Raw genomic sequence first — 27,771 nt, 5'->3', positions numbered from 1 at the left:
TCAGGGCACCGTCCGTTCCCAGAGTCTTTCTCGAATCAGCCATTGCCCTTTGGGATTCTCTGCCTCGAAGTGAGCCTCCTCCAAAGCTCCCAGGGACTCCTGCGCAAAAAGCTCTTCGTCCCACTCTGTGTCTTCTCTGGAGAAGCCGCGGAGGATCTGTCTGGAGCTCCCCAGGCTGCAAGGGAAGGGTAAGGGAGAAGGTCAGGCTCAAGCTGGCCGCTGCACAGAGGGGAGGGACTCCCAAGTTAGCGCCATTCCTACTGAGACTATCCATTGTTCCGCTAGTTCTAGGCTTTAGGGAGGGGCCTTAAAGTGATACAGGGTGGGGTGTGGGTGGACTTCAGGGGGGCATTGACCTGGCCTTGAAGGAGGTCAAGGAAAAGGGAGGGATCATGGCTTCACTACGTCGAGCACATGGTTTATTACTATGGGAGTAAACTGCTATCAAGAAAACCCTGTATCTACCAGAGTTGAAGGACTTGTGAAGGGTTAAAAGGACAGCCATGGAGTCTGAACAGGCTCTTGTGTCCTGTGGCACAGCCTGAGTGGTTGCCCTGTATAAAGCAAGGGAAATACGGGAGCTGGTCCTGGGAACTAATCTTGGGAGAGAAGGGTCTGGCAGCAGAGGTCACAGGAGCCAGGGGCCAGGCCAGCAAGAAGTCCTGCTCTGCCCGGCAGAGGCTGGTCAGTGCCTTCCAACACAACAGTATCTCAGTGTAGGTTTGCTTTCTGCTTGGTGCTCTGCTCTGTAGGTAGAGCTGCCATTAGAGAATACGCAGAAGGTACAAGCAGCGGACCAGAGAGGAGGCAGGTCTGAAGGGAGGACTGCAGTGAGAAATCATCGCAGCCAAGCCCCGCCCCCCCCATAAAGTCAATACACCCTAAGACAGTCTGGAGCACGTGGAGATTGTCTTGATTCTGCTAAGTCCAAGCACTTACTCTTTTTTGTGGGCTTTGGGCTTGAATTTCAGGGTGTTGAATGCCCCTTCCACAGCCTTGGGCAGGTAAATGGGGTGCCTCTCAAGCCTCCTCTGGGTGCCAGTGACCCTGTGTTCTGTGCTCCTTCGAAACCGGCTGTCTGCAGTGGCGGGAGCAGAGACGGCCTCGGAATGTCTGCGTGGTGCCCGCAGAATCCAGTTGGAATGCAAGCTGTGCTCCTGGGAGCTGGTTGCCACTGGAAGAGAGAAGCAAGTGACCTGGGAGGCTGGCCACACTCAGGGGAGCAGACGGTAAAAGAGGGCGTGAACAGGTGGGCGTGGGCGTTCCACAGCAAAGGAAAGACAGGAGGCTGCAGGAGCCAGGGGGCGGAGTCTGACTCAGCAAGCTTGAGCCTAGGGCGGAGCCCAGATCCGTACTCACTGACTCCGGAAAGATGTCCCAAAGTATTGCATATTGCTCAAAGAGATTCTATTTTTTGTTCAAAGTAAAATTATAAATAAAATCTGAGTGTGTTGAAAATCCTCTGTGCAAGTCATATGCCCAAGGGTTAATTAACAGTGGTAGTGATCTGCAGATGGGATCTGTCTTTTAGTTTCTTCTTTCAATTAGTTTTTAGTTTTAATGATGTGCGTGTGAGGGTGGGTGCTCTCAGAGGCCAGAAGAGAGGGCTGAACCCCCTGAAGCTAGAATTACAGGAGCCCAGTGTGGGTGCTGGAAACAGAACCCTGGTCCTCCTGCCGGCAATGGTACCTCGTGCCGGCTGAGCTGTGGCTCCCAGCACCTTTACGTCCTTAATGCTTCTGTGTGCCGTCTGGTTCATTTGTTATACAATGAACATCGATTATTGGTGCTATGGGGGGAGGGGGTGTCAGAGACAACCTTCGGGAGACGGGTGTCTCTGGAGATTGAATTCGGGTTTCAGGCTCAGTCACTTTTGTCACGGAGCCCTGTCAGTGGCTCTTGGATGGCTCCTTCCTCCCAATCACAGCCCTCCCTCCACATTTCCTGGGAGGGTGGGGGATGGGGAGTGGGGGGAGGTGCTTATCAGCATCTGTGGTGAACGAAAGGTCACCGCAAGGTCACATGTGCCAGAACAAAAACTTGGAAGACACTGGAGGTCCCCTACTCAACACCATAGAAAGCACTGTAAACATTTATAATTCATAAATTATATATTCATAAACATATATATATATAATATTATGTGTGTTTGTTTGTTTAGAGTTTATATAACTGTAAACAGCTGCTGGGATGGAGACTCTGAGCAGCCAAACTGTGGAGAGAAAGATGCAGGACTGTGATGTCCTGCAGGACCTCAGGACTCGGGAGTTGTCACCTGTGTTGGGGTGGGCTGCCTGGCAAAGCAGGTGATTTTACCCCTCACCCCTACTCCTGTTCATAACCTCAATCAAAATGCACTGGTTCCCCAATTTGGACATTGGTGCAATAGTCACTGTGGTCTGTTGTTGGTTATCTGTCTAGGTCCCAGCCCAGAGTAAGTAGGCATGTTTATGTTATGTAGGCATGTTTATGTTATGTCTGCCCATGAAAAGTCACACAACATTGGCCTTCTTTCTTTCTTTTTGAGATAGAGCCTCACTGGGTAGTCCTGGTTGTTCTGGAACCCTCTACATAAACCCACAGAGATCCTTCTGCCACTGCCTCTCAGGTGCTGGATTAAAGATGTTCCCCACCATGCCTGGAACAATGACCTTTCTTATGTTTATGTTTTGCTTTGTTTTTTTAAAACAAGGCTTCATGTAGCCCTGGCTGGTTTAAACTCTCTTTGCAGCCAAGAATATCCTTAGACTTCTGAGCCTCCTGCACCCTGCTCCCAGGTGTCACAATTACATGCGCCTTCACCATGGGTTCATGCAGTGCTGGGAATGGAACTCGGGACTTCGTGAGTGCCAGACAAGCTCTCTTCCCACTGAGCTACACCCCCAGCCTTCCACACAGGGCGCTTTCCTGACAACCATTATTCTCATTATAACCATTAAGAGGTCCCGTGTCCTTCAGGATTCTGCCATCCTTACCTCGGTTTTAGTTTCCAGTCCATTGTTATAGGGGCAGGAGCAGCGCGGGAACAAGAGCGCACAAAGCTGCATGCAAGGTTGAGTGACCCACAGTGGGTGCCACCGTTGCAACCACAGAAGCCGCCGTGGAAATGCAGCGTTTGCCACAGCCAGAGCAACAGTAAACCATGAGCCTGCCATGTGGTGAGCATTACGTAATACTCAGGAATTACCTGCCATGTGGTGAGCATTACATAATACTCAGGAATTACCTGCCATGTGGTGAGCATTACATAATACTCAGGAATTACCTGCCACGTGGTGAGCGTTACATAATACCCAAGAAGTACCTAAAGTTGGTGCCAGTCACCATTGTCTTGTGGTCAAGAGTTCGAGACCCTGAATAAAATCTTTGATGAGTTCCACAGTTTGAGGGAGATGGAATCAAAGATTAAGATACTAGCTATTCTGGAAGTGGTGGGACTTCTGCTGTCTACCAGGACCCCCGTCACATTTTGGTTAGAAGTGAGACTTACCCCACCCTTCCTTCATCTCCAGGGCTCAGTCTGGGCCTGGCCATGCACCCTGACCTCACCTTACCTCTGTTCTATCTAATGCTCCACCGTGGGTAGCTTAAGAAGGCTCAGAACTGAATTTTCAAGTCGCTTGCCCAATTCTTTCTTTTATAAAGGGTCTGTGCATCAACTACATACTTCTTTAGCCTGTGTGCTTTTGGCTTTGGCTTTGTTGTTTCTGTGTGTTTGTGAATATGCCTTCCTCGGTTTCTCACCACCCTTTTGTTTTGTTGTTTTGTGTTCAAGGCAGGGTTTCTCACTATCCTGCTCCCTGAATCAGCAAGCTGGGCTGGACAACAAGCCCCAGGGATCCCTCCAGTTTCTGTCTCCCGAGCACTGAGGTCATATGCTCACACCATCACCCATACCTGGCTACTGGGTCCTGAACTCTGATCCTCACACTTTTGCGGCAAGCACGTTATAGACTGAGCCATATATTCAGGCCCCGAGTTACAGATTTTTGCAACAGAGTCTCCTTATGTAGCCCAGGCTGGCCTCCAAACTCTTGTCTGGCCTCCTAGCTCATCCTTCCAATTGCCCAGCCCATTTTAGTCATTCTGAGTACATCATTAGGTAGTACGTTCACACTCTAGAATGCTTTTCCCTCTTACAAAACAGAAACTTTGACCTGTATGGCACCATTCCCCATTGATAGCTTCTCTCTTTAACAATCTCTTCTTGCTTTCCCTCATGGAGTGTTAGGGGGTCCCACCCTGACAGTTATAGAAAAAAAACTAAACAAAACAAAAACAGACAGACAAACAACAACAAAGCACCACAGATGTAGGCTGAGGCAGTGGCCACAGAGCGACTGAGACAAGTTAAAGGGATCAAACCTAACGCGACAGTGAAAGAGCCCCTTTCAGCCAGGAAGGTGTGGACCCTGATGCCCTCCCAGGGGCCCACTCACAGCCCACCTCCCCTCAGCACATTAGGGTGCCTCTCCCAGCACGCACCATCAAAGTCCACATCCTCGTTAGGCAGGTCGGCCTCAGCTGTCCTCGGCCGTTTCTCTGTGTCCAGTTCTGCAATGATGGCGTCGAAGAAGGCAATGGCCTCAGCCACATCTGTGCTGAACTGGGAGTATTTCCTTGAGGCCGCTTTCTGCAACGGAAGAATGGGGCAGGGGATGCTGAGAGAGACCTGCCTGGGAGTTTTCTGAGTGCCAGAAACATGGGAAAGAATTAATATTCCTAAAACTAAATGCATGTGGGGTTTTGTATGTGTGAGGTTCCAGAGGAAAATCTGATGGCCAAGACGCGGGTTTAACTAGGGTGCTGATCACTGGACAGATGGAATCTTTTAAAAGATGCAATACTGTGTATCCACAAAGAATAGAATCTGGTCGTTTGTTACAACGAAGACGGAACTGGCAGCCGTTACTTTAAGTGAAATAAACCAAATACTGCAAGGCAAACACCCCATGTAATCCTTCACATGTAGAAGTTAAAAGATTTTGTCTGATAGAAGTAAAGGGTTTTAAAGCAATTGTTCCCAGAGAGGGGAAGGGAAGAGAACGGGAGAGACACATAGAGGTCTATGTGGGCTAAGACAGACAGGACAGGTTCTAGAGTTCCACGGCACAGCAGAGGGTTGTAGTTACAACAATTTACTATATGTTCTATAAAAAGCAAGAAGAGAGGCTTGAAGACGCTACAGAAAGAGTAAGCATTTAAGAAATCCTCACAGGGGGCTGGAGAGATGGCTCAGTGGTTAAGAGCATTGCCTGCTCTTCCCAAGGTCCTGAGTTCAATTCCCAGCAACCACATGGTGGCTCACAACCATCTGTAATGGGGTCTGGTGCCCTCTTCTGCCCTGCAGGCATACAGACAGAATGTTGTATACATAATAAATAAATAAATATTAAAAAAAAAGAAATCCTCACAGTGGAAATGCTCATCATCCACTCCTTTCTGCACACGCATGTCAAAGCATCACACTCTAAACATCAACGTGCGTAACTATTGCACGTCAATTAAAGCACTGTACAGGCGCATTTGATGGAGTGTCTTATGGAAGGAAGATCCACGGCCGCTGCAGGATTTCTTCTCTCACAGGGGGAACTGTGAGAGGGAGGACAAGAAGTTTTGTTCAAAATATTGAACATCCCGAGATTCTTTAATGGATTCTTTCAAACTTCCCTGTGAAATTTCAAAGGCCAGGCCACCATTACCCGTATTGCTCTAAGCATTGTCCCCGAAGTTCCCACAATAGCTCATCAAGCTCTGGGCACTCAATGGCATTTCTAGCCCAGTGTCTCAAAGTCTTTCTACAACCCTCCTCAAAATGCGGTCAGGTCTGTCACAGCGATAGCTACTAATTTCTGTCTTAGATAGGATTTCTAGTGCTGCAATAAAACACCATGACCAAAAGCAAGTTGGAGAGGGAAGGGTTGATTTCATCTCCTAGCTACGGTTCATCAGCCAGCAAAGTCAGGCCAGGAACTCAGGGCAGGAACTACAGACAGGCCCTGAAGCAGGGACCGTGGAAGAGTGCTGCTTTCTGTCTGGCTCCCACGATTTGCTCAGCCTGTTTTCTTATAGCACCCAGGACCACAAGCCTGAGGGTGCCACCTCCCAGTGAACCATTAACTCCCACATCAATCATTAACAACAACAACAACAACAAAAATGCCCACAGGCTTGCCCATGGGCCAAACTTGCAGGTGACTTTCTCTGTTGAAGCTCCCTCCCCAAATAACTCTAGCTTGTGTTGAGTAGACAGAAAACGAACTAACACCCTCACGGGAGGCCCTCCTTATTCGTGATGCATCTGTGGCTTTTCTGGTCTGGTCATTGGATTCATTCTGAAAGTTTCTGTCGTTTGACTGGAATTCTCCACCAGACATGTTTTCTACTTTTCCCACTCAGGCTTTTCAGCATCAAAAATTGTTTAGAAACAATTCACTCCTGCTGGTCCCAACATCCGTCACTCTGAGTCTTGTCTGTTTGGTGTCTTGTTTCTTGACACCTCTTTCATTTCCCCTTCCGCGTGTGATGTTTTTGTTAAAATCTACACATTGTGTTGTCAATAGGCACTGTGGATATGGGTATCTGAAAGCTGTCTTTGTTTTGCTAGACCTTCAGTTTGGCTTTTTGTCAGTCTTAGGCAGTCTGCTGATGTCAAACTCTTTCGTTGCTATGGTTACCATGTGTGGATCATTTTTTAATCTCTCTTGAAACGCCATGCTTAAAGTGGAGGCTAATTAATTTCCAAAGCACTTCTTTGTCCTCCATGTAGGTCCCCTCTGTGATACAGCTGCCAGAGGCTCCTTTCCCCACTCCGTGGCTGTCTCTTGGCAGTGTCCCATCTAGGGACCTACTAGATGGTTGTCTGCATGGTAGTGGGAGGCAGGGAGACAGTCTGTTTTTATGATCAGTCCCAATCTTGGGTAGTAACCTATGTTTGAGGATGTGACCTCTTAGAAGTGGTGCACTCCTCAGCATCTGCCGTCTTGGACCTAATATTCCAGAAACTCCCACACTCCCCTCCCCAGGAAACTTGTTTCAGGAGCTGTAGAAGAATAATCTGGCCTGAGGTTTTTTACGATAGCATCTGGAGAGAACCCTCAGCATCTGGTCTCTCCCATAGGCCTGAACTGTAAGGGATACTGGCTTAGGGTCTGCCAGTCTTTATGAGCATTCACTTATGATAATAGAGAGAGTTTCCTGTATTTGTGACCTTCTGGGCCTCCTCTGACTCCCCAGTTCCTGCTTTGCTATTGCCAGTTGTCAACAGGTCTAGGAGGCTTTCCAGATATATGGTTGCCTTACTTAAGCAGGTACAGCTGTCCTGCAGAGGCAACATGAAGGCAACATGATGAAGACAAGGGAAAGGGGAAAGAGCTTCCTGTTGTATGGGAGGCCACTTAATTGTTCCCGGCTGCTCAGCCCCGAAATAATCACACAGAAACTATACTATTTGCAATACTGTTTGGCCAATAGCTTAAGCGTATTTCTGGCTAACTCATATCTTAAATTAACCCATCTCCATTAATCTGTGTATTGCCACAAGGTTGTGGCTTACCAGGTAAAGTTCTGGCATCTGTCTCCAGCAGAGCTACATGGCTTCTCCTGACTCCACCTTCTTTTTCCCACCATTCAGTATAGTTTTCCGCACCTAGTTCTACTCTGCCCTATCAACAGGTCAAGGCAGTCTCTTTATTCATTAACCAATGAAAGCAACGCATATACAGAAGGATCTCCTACACCGGCCTCCTACTCCGGAGTCAGATTGAAGGCTCTCACCAGCGAAGAAACACAACTTCTATGTAATTAATTAACATTTGCTGCAAAAGCTGAAGATATACCGTTAATATTTTTTTCACATATAGATATTTTATGTTCAGATAACAGGTTTAAGGCTGGATGCCTTTCCCTAGACATTGCCTGAAATTTTTCAAAAAAGACTATTAACTTTGTTTGCAGTAAAGATGTCCTTCTTGCCTGCGTCTTAGGGACCTTGCCAATTTTCATCTTGTGCAGTGCCCCCAAGAACCACCCTACGAGCTCACTTAGGCTTCTTAGCCACTCTCTGAAGGCAGTAACTTCAACCTCACCAAATCCAATATGCGAGTATTGTAAGATTACTCAAAGGAGAGGTAGCTTCCTGCTACTCCTCTCTGAGAAGCCCACACCCACTGTGCTGGGTGTGTCACCAGCTGTCCTGGGTGTGTCTTACTTTCTTTGGAGTGCTTCTCCTTTTTTTCTCCTCAAGCCTTGTGTTAAAGCTTACATGAAAATATTAATAAACTCTGCTTTATACACTAGCCAGTCCTGAAATTCTTCTCTGTATCAGAGTTAAGAATCCTGCTTTGGCCTGAGGTTTTGGCCTAAACGTCTAGGCAAATTCCTAGAGCTGTCAGGAGTGACAACAAGGAGCTCTGCTGCTGCCTCTGCCTCCCCCAGTGAATACCAACACTTACTGCAAGCTGCATCCAATAATCCCCTTAGATTTTAGTTTGGCTGATTTCCCAGGGACCTCAGCTATCTGGTGCTGCCAAGAAAAACTATGAACTTGCTGCATATTTGGGTTGTTGTTGTAGAAATGGATATGGACAAGAATGGCTCGTTCTTCAAATCTCAGAACCTCGGAAAGGGAGGCAGAGGGTCAGGAGTTTATGGCCTTCTAGGCTGTATGACACCCTACTTAGAAACATAAAATAAAAAATTAAAAAGATGGAGTGGAGATACAGCTCAGTGGTAGAGCACTTGTCTAGAACAAATGAAGCACACAGTTCAATTCCCAATATTTAACTTATCAAAATAATAATTAACTTATAATTAACTTATCAAAACATAAGTTAATTAATTGATTAATTACATTAACTAAAATGAGAATCTTGGTTTTTCTAGATCTCTACATCATGACTATCTCTCAAATTAATGTTATAATTTTCATTTTTCTTTTTTTGTATCTATTCTACATTGAGACAAAATAACTTCCTGAATCTTACTGTACAAGATCAAGTCAAAGCAAGACCAACATCAACTTTGAATGCTTTTAGAGACAGGGTTTCTCTGTGTAACAGTCCTAGCTGTCCTGGAACTTGCTCTGTAAACCAGGCTAACCTCAAATTCACAGAGGTCGGCCTGCCTCTGCCTCCTGAGTGGAGTTTTAAGGACCACTCTTTTGTCTAATTCTTTAAAAGTCACAACTGCATTCATGGTTCCACCAAGTTTTGAACCATTGCTCCAGAAAGAGGGTGTTTCCATGACGGCCTCTTTTTCTTGTGTCCTGAATCCTTTACTTAGTCTTTGTCTGTCTTCCTAAGATTTATTTCTGGAAATATAAGCAAACATGTAGAGCACACACAGGATGAAGAAAACCTATAATCCCAAGATCCAGATACCTGAAATAGGAGGTGAGTTAAAGGCTAGCCTAGGTTACACAGTGAAATGAGTCTTATCAAGAAAAAGAAAGTGAGGAGCCAGGAGATAAAGGCACTTACTACAGAAGTCTTATAAGCCTGAATTCAAGCCCTGGAACCCACATAAACATAGGAGATAGCCTCTGACCTCCACATGTATGCCATGCCATAACCCATGCATCCACCATGCATAATAATAATAATAAATAATATTATTGTGTCACATAATAAATAATAATAATAATAAATACACACATAATAATAATAAATAGATAAATTTTCTGGTTTTCTCCTTATTATGGTGTTTTGCCTGTGTATATGTTTGTGTACCATGCGTGTGCAGTGCCCTTGGAGGTCAAAAGAAAGCACTGGATACCTAACCAGAGTCTTGTAGTTACAGGTGGTTGCGAGCTACTTCGTGGCGACTGGGAATCCAACCCAAGTCCTCTGGAAAAGCATGGAGTGCTCTTAATCACTGAGCCATCTCTCTGGGGTCTGGGGGACAGCTCAGAGGTTTGCTGTGTGAGCGTGGAGACTTGAGTTTGGATCCACGGAACCCACATGAAGTCAGGTGAGGTGACAAACACCTGGAGAATCCCCAGGAAGGCTAGCCTGGTTTACACAGCAGTGAGCAAGAGTCCCAATCTCAGACACAGTGGAAATCAAGCACAGACACCCTAAGCTGTCCTCTGATCAACACATAGGCACACATCCATTCATACACATGAGCAGGCACACATGGACACACACACACACACACAAAAGATTTTCAGAAAGAAACAGTGAGTATATTTATGCTCATGTTTACTCAGTGAGTCATATATATATAATACACACCTGTGAACAACTTACGTCCTCACTCTGTGCCCAGAGTGCAGCTCCCTAGTTTGCAGAGAACCATCTTCTCTCTCTTAATGGCTGGATAGTTTGCCATTATAGCCATGTACCATGGCAACAAATAATCTTTGGATTATTCTTCAACTTCGACTCCAGCAATTAGTGCTGCAATGAAGAGTCTCACGTCTGTGTTGTTTTGAACATAACCAGTAGGGGCCTAGCTTAAGGTAGAGCTGGGTGCATGAGTGCCCAGCTTGCTGTGAATAAATATTAAAGCCACAGTGGTGAGTAAATGACAGCTGGGCGTTTCCTTCATGGGTCCCCTTGGAAACATCTCTAAGTGGATTTGGGGCTATTTTCACATGCAGAAGATGAGGCTTGCTTCTGATCTTTCCGCCTTCCATGGTCTCCCTGACTCATGCTTATGACAGTTCCTCCCCTCACACACCCAGAGACTAAGGATTTCGGGATCCAGCTGACATTACTGGAAAACCTACCTTACAAATAGGTGACCAGCAGGATGGGGTGTCTGTCACCAGCACACCGAGTGAGCCCGAGAGTCCTACAGCCAGGAGCTCGGAACTCCAGGCAGACTCCACTGTTTCCTCTGCTCCTTCACTGTTTAGAAAGGCCTGGTGTAAGGCATGTAGCCTGCTTCCTGGTGTAGGCTGATGGCCCCTTTGCCGTTTGTCCTTCTCCAGCTCCTGGGGAGGGGGTTATCTATGCCAGAGAACAGTAGGCACTCGCTTGCTCTATGCATATCATTGTCCAAGCTCCCCTGGCCCTGCTGCTTCATCAAGCAGACGCTTGCATTGCTCTTCCTGGGTGGAATCTTTTGCACATTTCCAAACCAAACCCCTTCATAGTTCTCACTTCACTTTCTGTCTCCCTGGAGGCAAACGCCAATGTTTTTCTGCATTTACCCTGCCAGCCTGCCTTACTGGTACCTAGGTTGCTTCTTTTCTTCGGGGCTCTGTGAGTTATTATCTGCAGATCTGAGTCCTTCCATAGGAACTTCCCATGTAAACAGCAATCAGAGGAGGGGGAGGGAGCTGCTCACTGCACCCAGTGCCAGGGAAACCTCCATGAGCTTCTAGTCCCTTTCACCCTTTCCAACCCGTCTATCCATCTATCCGTGCCCTCCTACCTCACCCTCCTCTACCCCTATGGTCAGAGAATCATTTCCTGTCTTCCCTCCTCTTTGAAGTTCTCACTGTAATGGAAAAATTAAAAATGCTGCAGGATTCCTGGCGGCAGCAGGTAGCAGAAATGCTGTAGGTCCCCAGCGGTGGTAGCAGGCCATGTAGCAGCAGGCAGTGGGCCCTGAGAGCAGCCAGTCCCAGGCAGAGATGGCTGCCGGTCCCGGGAGCAGTGGTTGGTCCCAGGCAGGGAGACACATGGCAGTTGGGCAAAAGACAGAGACATGGATAGGCACACCATGCGGAGTGAGGTTGGATATTTATTCAGGGGGTTATGGAGGGGGAAGGGAGAAGGGTAGAAGAGCAGAGAGAGAGAGAAAGAGAGAGGGGAGAGACAGAAGGGGAGAAGTGGGGAAAGGCAGGAGCTGCCTCTCTGAGAGGAAGATGGAAAAAAGAGAGAGACTAAGGTTGCAAGCAGGAAGGAAGACCTGCCTGCCTCAGTGGATGGAGGAGAGAGTGGGCGTGGATTGCATCTTAAAGAGCCAGAACAACCATTACACTCACCCTGGTTGCCACAGATAGAGCTGGGCATGCTCTTCCATGCTAGTGTTCTGCCTTGTGTGTGTGGGTCCACCCATTGGACACTGAGTCATGCCCACTGCTGCTCTACACCTCTTTTGGCCAGGTACACAGGGTGGAGGACACCCTCTACAAAATATGATCTAATCAGAGGACTTTAAGATAAGCTTCAAGAGCTCCAACTAGCTACATTATCCTGCCTTCTGCCATCCTTGCCCGTAGGGATCAGGATGATGTCAAAAAGCAATGTATATCTTTATTTCTTTTCTTCCTTTGTTTTAGGCCCATCTGGTCTGGAACTCACAGAGATCTGCTTGCCCATCCTTCCTGAATGCTGGGATTAAAGATGTGCACCCAACTACCCAGCTCCAATATGCATCTGTTCTTTTAACACTACACTATTTAAAGAGTTAGGTGCCCATAACTGAATGGTATTTGATGTTTTAAAAAGTGAGAGTTCATGAAACAAGACCTATCTATAAGCAAAACAACTCCAAGAAAGTAATCACTGGGATTTGAATGCAGGCATGCACATAGCCGCATGCCCGTTCTCCACAGAGAAGCTAGCTGATAAACTTGTCCAGCTTGAACGAAAATTCAGTGAAGTAGACAGCAGAGCTGAGGAGATCAATACAAAGAGATAAAAGAGAGGAAATAACCCTAGAACCACTCATGTTGCTGTTGTCTATGACACTTAACCACTGTAAGAGGAAAGACAAACTCTCAGTCAGCAGCAGCCAGGTCCTGTGTTCGGCTGGAACTTCCAGGTTCATTGTGGAAGCCCCACCTCTCTCTCCAAACCCACCCTCTCAGAAAATCTCCAACAACAACAACAAAAAAAGATTCCAAAAAGTCTAGTTCTGCATTCTTGGCAGCTGCAGTGGCTCCACCCCCGAAGCTGCCGGCTGCCCAAGTTCTTACCCTAAGCATACCATACTTTGGCACACACCTAGTTTGTGGCAGACACATCTTTGCCCCTCGACTATAGGGTACATAAACAACCCGATTTTGGTGCCCATGTGATTGTGATTTTCTCCTGCCTCGACCTCTGGGATCTGGAGGAGTCACCTGGGAGTTGCTTTGCCCAAAATAAAACTAGTCTTTTACTTTTTAAATTCAGCTTGATACGGCTTACTGATTCGGCAAAGAAACCTTTTATTGGGGGTATAGAAAACCTACTACTCAGACCTCAAGCCAGGTGGATCTGATGCTGTTTACCTGAGGCTAATATGGATCCCACAGGGAGGAAGCTCAGTTCCCAGAATGCCCCTGTTTCATATCTGCTCCATGTCCCAGGTCGTTGTTCTATCTGTGCTTCTGATTGTGGTTTATGATTCCTGGAAAGAAGCTGCATCTGCAATGACTGTGTTGTGGGTCCAAAGGCTGATTACCTTATCTCAGGCTAATTTTAGTCCCCCGGATAGCCTACCTCTGTGTCAGTACAAATATTCTGTGAAAAATTCGATATCTGGACTCTTTTAACCTGGCAGACCCACCAGTTCCCATCAACCCAAAGGCTAGAATGCCATCAGGCAGCATCTGAGTCCCTGTGGAGAGATTCCTCCATCTTGTCTAACTGTTTCTCTGGCATACCCACCAATGTATTTTTAATTGCCTTGATTTATGACTTTCCTTGTTCTGTTACTATAAAACTACACAAAACTGCTTCCACATTAGAACATTATCTTTGGGAAGACCTGAATATATGTTCATGGGTCATGGGAACTTAAATATGTTCCATAATAAATTATATCTTTTATTCCTTTGAGGTGAGAGCTGCTTGTTTCAGCATGACCAAAATAAATCATGTTTCCTACCACCTCCTCCTTGGATTGTTAGTTTGTGACAGAGACTCACGTGACTCTGCTGTTCAATGAAGTATGTTAAAGGGACAGATGGAGCAAGGTGTGCTGTGCAGGGGAATCAGCTCCCATGTCCCCTAGGGGGCGCTAAAATCCCAAACCTCCACTTAATTCTACTTGCTGGTAGAAAGACTTTTGAACCCAAACTTTCTGGGGGTTATAGGGAGTCTATTATATAGATAACGGTTGATTAAATCATTGGTCACTGGTAACTAGGTCAACCTTTCCCCATGCCCAGAGGGCTGCAAATCCCAAACTCTCACTGGGCTTTGGGCTTTATCAGCAGCCAGCCCCTTCCTACTGCCACCAAAGGATCAGTGCACAAAGGCAGCCTGGTGGAGATCCTAAGGATTTTAGAAGATTAATGCTAGGAAACAGAGATCAAGACAAATACCCGTTTCATTGCAAGTGGAGAAGACACTAAAAGTTAATGGCCATCCACCTCTCACCCACACGGCATGACTCTAGGAATCTCTGGTTTAAAATCTCAGCACTCGGGAAACCAAAGCAGGAGGATTGTCATGAGTTCCAGGTTAGCCTGGGCTCCAGGGTTAAGACACCTTGACTCAAAAGAAAATGTAGCATAAATAAATAAGATGCCTTAGAGACCACAGAGTAAGATATACTTATATATAATCTTTTAATAATAATAATTTAAAGTGAGTTTTTAATTTTTTTACCTTTAAATTTTTTACTTATAAAAACTATTGAGACCCAGCTGCTTATGTAAGCTTGTTACTACACACACACACACACACACACACACACACACACACACGCACACACACACAAGTACTGGGGCTGCCAGATTTGACAAATAAAAATACGGAATGGGGCCGGGCGGTGGTGGCGCACGCCTTTGGTCCCAGCACTCGGGAGGCAGAGGCAGGCGGATCTCTGTGAGTTCGAGGCCAGCCTGGTCTACAAGAGCTAGCTCCAGGACAGGCTCTAAAGCTGCAGAGAAACCCTGTCTCGAAACAACAACAACAACAACAAAAATACGGAATGGGAGCTAAGTTTTGATTTCACCCAATGAGTAATTTTTTCAGTATAAGTGACTACCAAGGCCGCTACGGCGTCCCAGCCCTCAGAGTCACAGCCGTTCCTCCCAGGCAGCAGAATCACTCGAGCCTAGGAGTTCAAGACCAGCTTGGGCAACACAGCAAGACTCCATTTCAAAAACTAACAAACAGAAGCAAAACATAAAAACTCATCTCTCGCTTACTGGAGATTCTAACTTAGCTGGATGTCATTGTTTGAGTTTGCAACCCCAATGTGGAAAAACAAATGACTGACAAAACCCCTAAGCTATTGTCGTAACTGTTTTCAGATCGTGGACGTCTGCGTTATTTTTATTTTCTTCTTTCTATTTCTTGTGTCCTATAAATTTTATCTAAAGAGCAAATATACCTTTCTGAAATCATATCTTGCGAAACTGAACAGCCGCGGTGGGCTGACCCTGAGAGCTAAGCATCACCAGGAGAAACCCACTTTGATAATTCGATAAAACTCCGCTGCCTGTGTGGCCTTTCTCTGCAGTCCAGCTGCTGCCCAGCCTCTGTTAGAGTTTTCCACACTTCAAAGGGTTCTTGACACCCTTGTGATATCAGGTGACTTCCTTCAGTCAGGTGACAGGGAGAAGTGTGCATTTTGCGGCTAGTTCCTTCATGCACAGCCCAAGCTGCTCAATGCTAGAAGGTCCAGGGAAGAATTAATGCGCTTTTGTCTGACAGAGATGGGTGAGCAGAAACCCTGACTTAAATAACAAGCATCCTACACCCTGTGGGCTCCGCAGGAGTCAACCCCCTGCCCAGATGACCCCCTCAGCTAGCCTGTGCTCTTAGAGTGTTTCTTCATGATGCTGGGATTGAATGCAGGTCCTCATGCTTGCAGAGGCTCCTGGCCATTGAGCCATTTCTCCAGCCCCATAAAAAAAAAAACTGATATAAAACCATTAAAAGAAAATGGCTTCTTAAAGAGTCATTAGCTGTAATGCACATATTATCTATAGTTTGAGAACACCAAAAAGCAGTCACTTAGGGGCTCTGAAGTGCCGCGTTGAAAATGGTAAACTCCATCTTATCTTCTTTCTGTCACACACACACACACACACACACACACAGCTGAAATGGAGGATGGAAATGTCCAACTAGATGGCAGTTAAAGTTTTATAGCTCATAGCATCTCAGCATCACTGACTTGGACATTTCAAAGGGATGAGCTTTGTATGCATGAATGAGAGCTAGTTTTTAATGGAGCCAAGGAACGATTACAGGGAAAGAAAGAAGTAAAACAGCTCAGGACATCAGCAGCAGGAAGCGGCACTGTATATAGAGGGGAGCAAGGAGAGGGCCCCCAAAACCAAGCAAGTCTGAGGGAGGGGCCCAGAGTAAGCCACAGAGGACACTGGGCTTCCTCGTCCTCTTTGATGTGGGGTGATGGCAGAAGAAACAGCAAAGCAGCAAGACAGAGGTTCACCATCCTTAGGGAGAGAGTATCTTCAGTGCTCTTCTTGTTTCTGCTCTGTTCCTGAGTCAAAGTCTTTTTGTGTAGCCTCCAAGTCAGCCTTGGACTCACCCTAAAGCTCAGGCTGGCCTTTAATTGACAGTCCTCCTGCTTCGGGCTATTCAGAGAATTTTTCCCCAACATTTTTATTACACACACACACACACACACACACACATTCTCTGCGTGAGAACAGGAGTGTCATCTCATATACCATGGACAGTTCCTGACAAACAGTGTGCTCTCCATGGACGTGCTAATAAGTGAATAACACACGATCCCTAAAACATCGCCGAAGACATTGTCAACCATACAACCCAGGGATCCTTATGTCAGGTACCATATAAGAAAGTTTAAAATCCAAAGTTGGTGGAGGGGGTGAATGTCACTTCCCTAAGCGATGGGCCTGGTGCTTTCACATCCACAGAATTTTGAACAAGTCCAGATCTTCTTTGTGTCTTCGCTGTCCAGCAAGTACCCAGGAAAAGTTGAAGATCACTGTAGCATCTGGATTAGCTCAATGATGGCGTGTGCTTTTGCATGGCCCTGACTTTCTGTGGACGTTTTTTCTTTCCCAATCTCCCAGCCTCTGCTGCCCCTTGGTCAGGCTTGGCATTTAAGTTAGATCCCTAGGGTCCATTTGTTGGAAGGCAAGAACCAATGGCCACAAGTTGGCTTCTGACCTCCACATGTGGGCCATGGCATGTGTGTCCACCCATTCATCCACACAAATAAATAAGTAAACATGATAGAATAGAGGTGCATTTATGCTAATGCCGGAGAAGAGAAAATAAAGCTAATTCTATATACAACTATGTATACACTTATAACTGTCATTGGCAAGGATGGTGTAAAACAAACATATTGTTGCCCAATTCTGAAGGTCTGAAGTCTAGGGCAATGGTGTGGAAAGAGTCATGCTACCTCCAACAGTGCTGGGGAGGCTTAGCTCTCAGTCATTCTTCTAATTTCCAGCAAGCTTCACTTTGTGGCAGCATGACTGCAGTCTCTATAGCCTTTCCCAGTCCTCTGCAGCAGGATGTAGCCAGCCTCTTACAAGAACAGCAATTATAGAAAAGAGACCACTTTACCAACATGGCTTTGTCTTAACTAGTTATATCTGCAACAAGACCTGATTGTAGCCACCCTTGCTGTCAGAGACATTTGTTCATTCCCGGCCACTCAGAGCCAAAATAATCTCACAGAAACTATATTATTTGCAATACTGTTTAGCCAATTGCTTAAGCATATTTCCTGCTAGCTCTTATATCTTAAATTAACCTATTTTTTTATTAATCTGTATACCGCCATGTGGCTGTGGCTTACTGGCAAGGTTCAGGCATGTCTGTCTCCTGCTATATGGCTAGATGGCATCTCACTGACTCTACCTTCTTTCTTCCAGCATTCAGTTTAGTTTTCCGACCTGGCTCTACTCTGCCCTATCACAGGCCAAAGCAGCTTTTTTATTCATTAACCAATAAAAGCAACACATATACTGAAGGACCTCCTACATCACACCCTGACGAAAGAGAAGATTTTATAGAATCTTGTGCCACTTTATTCACAGTGAGAAGGCTGAACCAGTGGGCCCCTGAGAATTGGAATTTCTTTTGTTTCTCATGCTGGAGAGAGAGAAAGGTTGACTTCCTGGTGCCAGAGGAGGACCTTGCTCCCCAGGAAAATATTTAACACTGTTCTGACATTGTATCAGATCACCTTTCAAGACAGACTAGAACCCAGCAATGATGGGTCAGGGATGGATGAGACCACACTGTGTGGCTATGAGTTCTTCCGGCCCTCTGCATAAATGTTTTCTCTAGGACCACAAAAATAATCCTATGTATCACTTCTTTATCTATTCCTCTTCCCCATGTGGCCACACTGAATTCATCTCTCTCTGCTTTTCAAATCACTTGTCTCTTAATTGGTCTGTTGAGAAAAGGAAGCTGAGCCTGTCTTGTTAGGGCTGCCAGGGACCAGGCTTTGAATCTAAAATCTCTGGTAACAATTTTGGCCAAGCCATGAGATCCTGGAAAGAACTGACTACCAAAACTCTGCCTGCTTCCTTTTTGCACAGATTTTTTTTTTTAACTCATTGTATGCTAGCATCTCTGTTCTTGGCATGGCTACTTTAAAATGTATAGGAATATAAATGTTTGGGGGTCAGTATCTGTACTACATTAACATGAAGGAGTCATCCACTCTCTGATTGGCCTTTTACTGGGCTCTTTCTCCCTCACCCTCTCTCTCCCCCATCTTTTTTTCTTTGTTCTTTGAAAAAGCTGTTAGTTGAAATATAGGAATTCGAAAGTTAACTGTAGAGGCTGGAGTGATGGTTCTGTCTATGAGCCTGTACTACTCATCCAGAGGACCAGAGTTCAGCTGTCTGTATCTATACCAGGCAGCTCACAATCCCTACTAACATTCAGAATCTAAGCAGATTTATTCTGTATATAATAGGCAATAGCTGTGCCTTGCCCCCATGCTTTTAAGGGATAATTAACTATTAAAAGGGTAATTAACTAATTAAATATGCTAATGTTAAGTGCCCAGAAGAGGTCTAAGCAGGCTTATGCTCAGTAAACTTTAAATATAAACTTAAAAGGGAAAAATGTAAAGGACTGGCCAGTACATAGAGACACCCTTACACAGCTTCTGAACTTTGCTCCATGTGAAACATATTTGTATTTTGTCCGTGATGTGATGGGAGAATTTCTCAACTGGAAAGACAAAGTTGTCACTCAATGTCGAGTCATTGTTAGCAAATAATGCCCTGTATTATGAGCAATGTTATGAGATTAGGTATTTGCACATCTAATTCTACAGTATGTACATTATGAATTTATCAAGCTAGAGCAAACCTCATTCATAAAAAGGTAGTGTTAGATTTGAGGTCTCTGTTAGGTCATTTGATATTTATATTTGTAACAGATTTTTTTGTTTGTTTGTTTTTTGAGACAGGGTTTCTCTGTAGTTTTGGTACCTATTCTGGAACTAGCTCTGGTAGACCAGGCTGGCCTTGAGCTCACAGAGATCTGCCTGCCTCTGCCTTCTGAGTGCTGGGATTAAAGGCGTGCACCTCTGCTGCCCAGCCAGAAAATGTTCTTACAATGTATGCAACACAGTGCTATACATGTAAGCCTCTAGCAGATACAACATGATAAAACTGTTGTTAGAAATTTTGTTCATTTTTAAATGATTTTTTAGGTATGAATTTAATGATCATTCAATGACTGTATCAATAAATACTTTCATACTTTGTCTGGAGTATAGATATAGCTACAAGAAAAAAATAAATATTAAAAGACTTATATGTAATTAGGTTAACCATAAACAAAGTGCTGTCTACAAGGTCTTTTTAGTAAAGTTTTAAAAATGCATTGTGTCCAAACCAGTTAGTGTTTCTTAGATTACTGATCTACTTTTGGTAAAATTTTAAAAGGGCTAACTCTAACTTGAAAAAATTAAAATTTAATGTTTTTCATCTTAGTTTTTCCAAGTTTTCTTTCAGAAGAATCAGAGTTCATTTATATTTCTGTTTAGGTTGAAATTATTTTAAAGACTTCCTAGCTCTAGTTATATGAGTCTATCACACACATTGTACTAGGTACTATCTGTTTATGGTAATTGATGCGATTTTATAGAAACTATAAAAATATTTCAAAATAACTTTATCTAAAGGATTTCACAGGGTCAAATTTTAACGCACCAGGTCTGGGGAGGCAGCTCAGTGGGAAAAGTGATTCCTGAACAAGCTTGACAGTCAGAGTTTGAATCTCTAGCACCTACCCCAAGTGGGGACAGACAGGCAGATCCCAGAAGATACTGACCAGTAAGCCTGGCCAAAAGAGCTCAGTGGAGACCCTTCCTTAAGGAGGTAATGTAGACAGCAATAGAGAAGGCTATCCACTATCCTGCTGTAGGTGAGTACTCACACAGTCAGCATCCACACATCTCTGAGCACAACCACACACGTGCATGCGCGCACGCACACACACACACACACACACACAATTTAATGCATTAATATAAAACTAGAACTTAATTCTCAGTGTCTAAAGTAAGAAAGCACAAGTTAAATGCATGTCCCTTCTGCATTACATAAGCCTTCTAAGATGTAGTACTTAGGAGAATGCCTGAGTTACTTTCTTTTTGCAGTGATAAGACGCTATGACCAAGGCTACTTATGAATGACTTTGTTGGGTCTTGATTACCATGTCAGAGGGTTGGAGTCCATGACCATTACAGCAGGGAACATGGCAGCAGGCTGACAGGCATGATGCTGGATCAGTAGCTGATCAGGCACGTACATTCTCACACACAAATAGGGGGCAGAGTGAGAGAATTAACTAGAAATGGCATGGCTTTTTGAACCTCAAAGCCCACCCCAATAGTGACACACCTCCTCCAAAAAAGGCCACATCTTCTAATCTTTTCCAAATACATATACATATATATATATATATATATATATATATATATGACCATTCTCATTCAAACAAACTCAGAGAACATTTTCCCAAGCTGGGGTCCTCCAAACCAGAATTGTTAGTGGAACTAACCTTTCCCAGGGCAATTCCTAATTGTATAATGAACTAGTCCTTTAGGCAATGATAACTAGATAAGCCCTTATACTGGGCATGTTTAATTATTAAAAGACAATAGCACTGGTCATCAAGTAGTACAGCTATATGCCAGTACTCTATTTTTCAGAGTTTTTCTTTTTAAGATTTATTTATGTTATTTTTATGTGTATGTGTACATGTATGTGTGAGTGAATGTCCTGCTTAGGGAGGACAGAGAAGTCACTGGATCCTTGGAGCCAGAGTTACAGGTGGTTGTAAATGATCCAATCTAGGATATTCGCTTGGGTCCTCTGGAAGAGCAGCAAGGGTTCTTGACCTTTTTGTCATCTCTCCAGCCCTACAAACTAGTTTTCTTTAAGTATTTTTATTTATTGGCTGTGTTTTATATTCATCGTACGTAACTCAGTGGCCACCACTTGTTAATATCCTGCAAAAGCAGTTTCTAACAAAGGACCCTGGGCTAACCCCCCTCACACACACACACATCCAGGATACTGGGAGCTCATCCATAGGGCAGACAGCATGAAATTCAAGAATGAATTTCAAATGGGCTTGGCCTAAGAGCCATCCCTTTAGCCATACCTCTTAGTTGATTAAAATCTACCATAAAGGGCTTTATTGGCACTAACTCCTTAGTTTCTGTTACTTGTCCCACATGATGTGGGACCATATCAGCCCATCTGGGACAGATCTTGTCCCAGTATTGAAGGAAAGTTGATATTGAACCAGATGGCTAATCATCAATGTCTTCAAAGAAAATTGCTCAGAAGCAAGGGGGGGGGTTATCATCTCTGAATGAACGCACCCTAGGCAGGGGATTCCTGCCTTTCATTGAGAGGCTAAAGCATGGGGGTCTTGAGTTTGAGGACAGCCAGGGTTTCATAGGAAGAACCTTGCTGTGTGAGCTCCTTCCACCCCTTCAGTCAATAGCCTTTAAGATACCAGCCCACTTGGATGTGGTCTCTTATAAATGCAGCTATAAAGCGTGTATTTGCTCTCTTGCTTCCTCTGCATCTTGCTTTCTCTGTGTCTCGGTAACTGACTTCAGACTGACCTTTCCTCTTCCCAGCATTCTCCTGTTCTCATCACCCCGCCTCTACTTCCTGCATGGTTGCCCCACCTATACTTCCTGCCTGGCTACTGGCCAATCTGTGCTTTATTAAAAGGGAACAGACCATTGTCCCACAGCACATAGAGAAACCCTGTCTCAAAAAGCCAAAAATTAAAAATATAAATAAAAGAAATAGAGTTTATTTATTTATTTTTGGTTTTTTGAGACAGGGTTTCCCTGTAGTTTCTAGAGCCTAAGAAACAGAGTTTAAAATAAAGCCACATAAAGATGAAAAATACACAGAGAGTCTGAATACTATATGTTATCGTGTTGTCTTTAAATTGTTTGATGACTAAGGAAGGAGCAAAAGCTGCTAAAAATATTTGATTATAAATGCTGTTGAATTAATCCAACATGTATATTTTGAAAATGCCTTGACTTCAAAATTTAAGTCAAAAGGTATGTTACTTTGGAGAAAAGATTTTGCTTTTTGTTTCCACAGGAAATGAGAGGCTATTGATTCATTCTGGGCTAAGAAAAATAAGGTTTGATCAAGGAAGACCTCCTGAGAAATCTCTGATAGGAGCAAATGGCCCAGATGTCTGAGTTCTACATCTCAGAACAGTTTCAAGACTGCTGCCTGAGATGATCAAGCTTCACAGAATATTCCATTCAGGACTTGACCATAATTCAAAATTATCTTTAGGTCCCTATAAGATTATCAGTGCCCCCAATCAATAGGAAGTAACGTGGAAAACTATACCCACATTCTGAAAATTGGATTATGGATGTTTGCCTTTGTTTTGAATATTGGTTACATGTTGTTATGGATAATGGTCAGAAGAAAAGCTAAACAGAGGAGATTCAATTCAGAGTTCTTGTTTTGAAAAAAGGGAGGGAAATGCTGTGAGACAATGGTCTGTTCCCTGTCAATTGTATTTTAATAAAATGCTGATTGGTCAGTAGCCATACAGGAAGTTTAGGCGGACGACTAGGCAGGAAGTAGAGACAGGGCAATGAGAACAAGAGAATTCTGGGAAGAAAGATTCAGTCTGCAGTCATCATTCAGACACAGAGGAAGCAAGATGTGACTGCCTCACTGAAAAAGGTACCAAGCCACGTGGCTAACACAGACAAGAATTATGGGCTAATATAAGCTATAAGAGTTAATAAGAAGCCTGAGCTAACAGGCCAACCAGTATATAATTAATGTAGACCTCTGTGTATTTCTTTGGGACTACATGGATGTTTCAAAACCAGCAGCAGAAATGAACTCACTTATGCCAGGCTTTCCAAAAGCGACTTGAGCTGAGAAGTTGCGGCACTGTGGCCTTATGCATGGTCGCATGTGCTCTGACCTTGGCCCCTCCAATGCTGCTTGTGATATTTGTTTCAGCAATAAAAGTATTCCAGAGATTTTCACAAACCCAGCCTATCACCGCAAATACCTCAAAACTGAGGTCTGAAGACAAAGAAGAGAACTGTCTGGACAGCAGCGAAGACATTTTAGACAGATTTGTGCCGTCAGATCGCTGAAATAACAGTTCCCTGAGAATTTAAAAAAAAAAAAATCTCAAGGCTAAGAAACTACATCAGTCAATAAAGTGCTTGCCACACAAGCATAAGGACTTCAGTTCAGTTCCCACCACCCACATAAAAAGTGCACTTGCAATCCCAGTGCCTGGGAGGTGGGTCCCAGCGATTTGCTGGCCAGCCAGCCTAGCCTGATTTGTGAGCCCCAGATCTCGGAGATAAATGCTGTCCCCAAATCCAAAGTAGACGGCTCATGAGCAATAAGTCTGAAGTTGACCTCTGACTTCCACACATTCATGTGCATGCACACATATTCACACCACACACACACACACACACACACACACAGGAGAATTTAAATTCCCCTAGGGGTCTCATGCTTGCAGTAGGGAAAGACTGAAACCCTGCTCCCAGAGGAGGAACTTGCCTCCAGAAAAGAGACGTCCTGCAGTGCTAGCAACTTTTCATGACCGCCCTGCAGGACAGACCAGAGGCAAACTGGTGATGGGTCGGTAATCAGGGGGCGCACACCTTGCCCAGGACGGTTTTCCTATACATCTTGCTTGTCCAGTATTAAGCTTGAATTCACGTCAGTGTCCTAAAGATGAATAATTTTTCTCCTCTTCCCACTGCAGCCGAATTAGTTGCTTCCCCTTCCTCCTCTTCTCACTAGTCCCATCTCTTTAATTGCTGTATTGGGGTAGACTGCTCATTATGCCGCCCAGAGCCCGGGCTTGTTCTAAAACTCTTGGGACCGCTGGACTCCTTTATTTGTTCTTCTGCTTGATGCAGCCATGTTGACTAAATCTCCTTTCTCTGCCTTTCACGGCTGCTTTTCTCCTGAACTGGAATTTGTTGCGGCCTCCTGAGCCTGGGCTTTGACCCTAAAGCTTCCAGTTGCACTATTTCCAAATCCGATCTCCTTCTGTGGGGCTGGGACGAGATCTCCAACACGTGAATTTTTGAGAGACAGCATCCAAGTCAACCCATACTGGAGAACAGGAAAACGAATAGTGGAGGCCTAATTCTTGACTGTTGGCAGGACCACGAGGGCATTTCAGGAGGAAAGAGCTCTCATGGTGGCTACCCTGCTGGCCCTGGAGACTGAATGCCCAGCCGACGGCTTTCTGTAAGCTGAGGGCAAAGGATGACAGCAGCTGGTCTGTGGCTGCTGGTTGGAGGTTCCTGGCATTTCTGTGGTAATAAACATGGGTGTAACAGGATGGACAGGGTAGGGTGGTACTACTCCTCCTAAGGCATGGCACCACGTCCAAGGCTTGGCCACTAAAACAGGCCCAGAAAAGTGAGAGGAACAGGAAAAAAAAATCAAACTTTGGCCTGTTCCCCGTCAGCACCCTTTCAATATTCTCCCTTCGAATGTAAAAGACCCTGAAACAATGGCTCAAAGAGCAACAATTGCCCAGTGCCAACAGAGAAAATAGGCTGAAACCCTGGCACCAGGAGGAGGCGCTTGCCTCCCTGGAAGGGATGTCGCAGGGCTCAGACAGCCTCTCACACAGCTAAATCAGCATATGCATTTCTTTCCATAAAACTGCAACATTGTCTTTTCTATAAAATTGAAACGTGGTTCCGGGAAGGGGAGAGAATCTAAAAATTTTCTCCCTCTAGTTCTGGTCAAACTGAAAAAAAAAAAAAAATCCATCTTTCTTTACCAATGGCTGCTCCCAAATTTCTTCCGAAATCCAGGGAAACAAGAAAGAGTAGTTTCTGCACCGAGCTGCCAGATAGCCTGCAGTGGTCACACCTGGCAGGTGGCCATGTCATGCTCCGCGGGGAGCAGCTTTTGTGTGCCCATCCCCCATCCTCAGCACTGTCAGAAGCCAGCTGTGTCTTAAAAGGGAGGGCTCCATCTGCAGGCAAATACAGAGCTGTTCTCCGCCAGCAGCTAAGCAAGACCCCGATTCCCAGGAGACTCGGGCTGGAAGGAAGCCCAGAGCCTTGCCGCCCTCTTCGTCCCCAGTGCCAGTAGAAAAAAAATTGGTTCAAACCCCACAGCTAACTGGCATGGATTTCAGCATCTTGACCCCAGACTAGGAGGCCCTCTTCGGGGCTCAACACTGACACACTTTTACAGCTAAAAGGATTATTTAACCCATTTCCACCTGGTATTAAGTGCAAACAATTGAAACCTGTTAGCTAAGCCAGGCCTTAGAGATTTGATAACAACAGCCCAATCAGTCATTCAACATTAATGGACCTTGGGGAGCCCACAGGACTCTCTGGGGGAGGGAGTGGGGTCTGCTCTGAACACTTAGTCTGGCCATCAGGAAAACGTTCGTTAGAAATACTCAACAGGCGGCATTCAAACTACCGGTACAATAAAGAATGGTAAACAATGGGAAATGGCAGCAGGATGACAGGGTGGCCTGGCGGCACATTCAGGGGGCCCAGGTGGGAAGACTGCCAGCTCAGGCCCATCCTATGCTACGCAGAGAAACCCTTGGCATAAGATGAAATATGCCAAGGAGAGGAATAAGGGAGTCATTGGCCGAGCCGACAGAGATGGGTCCCTGCACCTCAGTTTGCCCCTTCTGAAACAGAAGATCTGGCATATTCGCCTGCTAGAAAAGAAGAGGAAACTGCAAAGCCTTGAAGTGAGCACCAACAGCGAGGCAAACAAACAAGGTCTCTCTCCCCGGATGTCACGCTTGTGTCTGGCTCCAGGCCTTTCGCGTTTGACGACAGCAATTGTTTTAAGAAGAGCAAAGCATTCATGGGAAATTCCTTGCTCTTGCCCAAAGCCATGCAAGCATTGCCCCCCCCCCCACCCCATCAAGTCAGATAATAAGTAATATGTTCAGACACCGGTGTGGAACCTGGTGGCTCTGAAGCCCCTGCCCTTGTCCCCTGCTCTAGATCAGGTCCCCTTATCTCCTCAGGAGCCGGGGCAGTGTGGGGACTGAAGCCCATAATGGAACCTGGCAGACCCACTCAAGCGGGAGGACTTCCAGCAAGTGTCCGGAGACTGGGAAGAACCACAGCTCGCAGCCAGCCTGTTCCACACTTACTTTGCCTTCTGCTGGGGTCTTTTGTGCTCCCTTGGAGGACTTGGAGGAGGTGGACCCAGCGCCCTGTGCGCGCCGGGGCCTCAGGTCACCCAGGCTGCTGAGATATTTCTTTCGCAGGGCCAGCAGCTCCTGAAGATATTGCAAGCAGTCCTGGGTGCGGGAGTACATCCAGGCTCGGTCCTCCTGCTGCAGGTAATGCAGGCTGCTGTCCATGCTGTGGGTGCTTCTGTACTTCTTCAAGGACTCGCCAGCCTTCTCGAAGTGGTCCCCAACCACGTACATGGAGCTACTACGAATCAGCCTCACATTGGGGTTGGCTCCTGCATAGTAGGGGCCCTCCGCTGCCGCCTTCCTCTGAGGGCCGTGGTGGAGGATGGAATGGATCTTTCTGAACATAGTCTCCGTTTCCCTCCGTGGGAACCGTTGGCTGACCGCACGGGGGTGTCACTTGATCCAGCTGCAGGCAGAGGCGCCCATATCCAGGCCACCTGTCTCCCAGAAGGCTCAGTTCTCACAATTCCGCTGAGGAACAGCTGTATCCGACAGGCAAACTGCACCTCTCTCATTGGGAACTCTTAGATGGAACAACCAAAACGGCATGCAGAGAGGCCCCTGGCTCCAGGAGACAGTGTCCAGGCAGGCCTTTCGAAACAGTCGCTGCAAATATACCCTATGCTTTTCCATGGAAAGCTTCAGCTGGAGGGAACATTCTACCTGCTGAGTCGCTGTCTTTCCCTTGAGTTTTCCATCCTCAAGAGGGGTTTCTTCTGGCTTTGCTTGATCTTCACAAAGTTTTTACAGTTCAGCCTAAGCTGAGCTGGCCCTGGTGCTGAATCTGTAGATCCGAAACAAAATCATACCCTCTCAGAGGTACTCTCTAACAAAACCCAGGTGTTGTTCCGGGTAAGATCCAGTCCCCCTTGTAGGCCCGGGTGGACACGACCAGGGCCCTTGGCAGGAGCTGGAAGATGCCCTGATAAACCGGGCACTGAGCAGGCATCCGAGAGTCCTGGAGGAGGCTGGCCCTGTGTAAGAGGACCTCACAGTGGTCACCCGATAGCAGGCCTTTGAGGGCTGGAGGATTCAGGTATCTGGATCACGACTTTCAGCGCAAATGCGTCAGTGGGCAGATGGGTGATTGCATCCGCTGGGGAAGAGTCATTTCTCCTGAGGGCATTTTAACTCGGGACAACCCAAACCAAACAAATTACTTCTAGAGAACACTAAGTTATTAGCTCCCCAGGGACCTTTC

The 27,771-nt window shown here is 45.7% G+C and overlaps 1 protein-coding gene across 1 annotated transcript; it reads right to left on the bottom strand.

Annotated features, from left to right (window-relative positions):
• On the bottom strand, positions 1–26,915 carry C13H13orf42 (chromosome 13 C13orf42 homolog). The gene is made up of 5 exons (XM_038309733.1): positions 26,532–26,915; positions 10,598–10,624; positions 4,486–4,633; positions 940–1,174; positions 1–175 (listed from the first exon to the last, which is right to left on the bottom strand). Exons 1-5 carry the CDS (start codon positions 26,913–26,915, stop codon positions 1–3), a joined length of 969 nt encoding a protein of 322 aa, XP_038165661.1.
• Positions 26,916–27,771: the final 856 nt, after the last annotated feature.

The sequence above is a fragment of the Arvicola amphibius genome, chromosome 13 (assembly GCF_903992535.2).
Source record: "Arvicola amphibius chromosome 13, mArvAmp1.2, whole genome shotgun sequence".
NCBI lineage: Eukaryota > Metazoa > Chordata > Mammalia > Rodentia > Cricetidae > Arvicola > Arvicola amphibius.
Note: the sequence above shows the minus strand (reverse complement) of the source record. Positions and strands in the feature narration are given on the sequence as shown.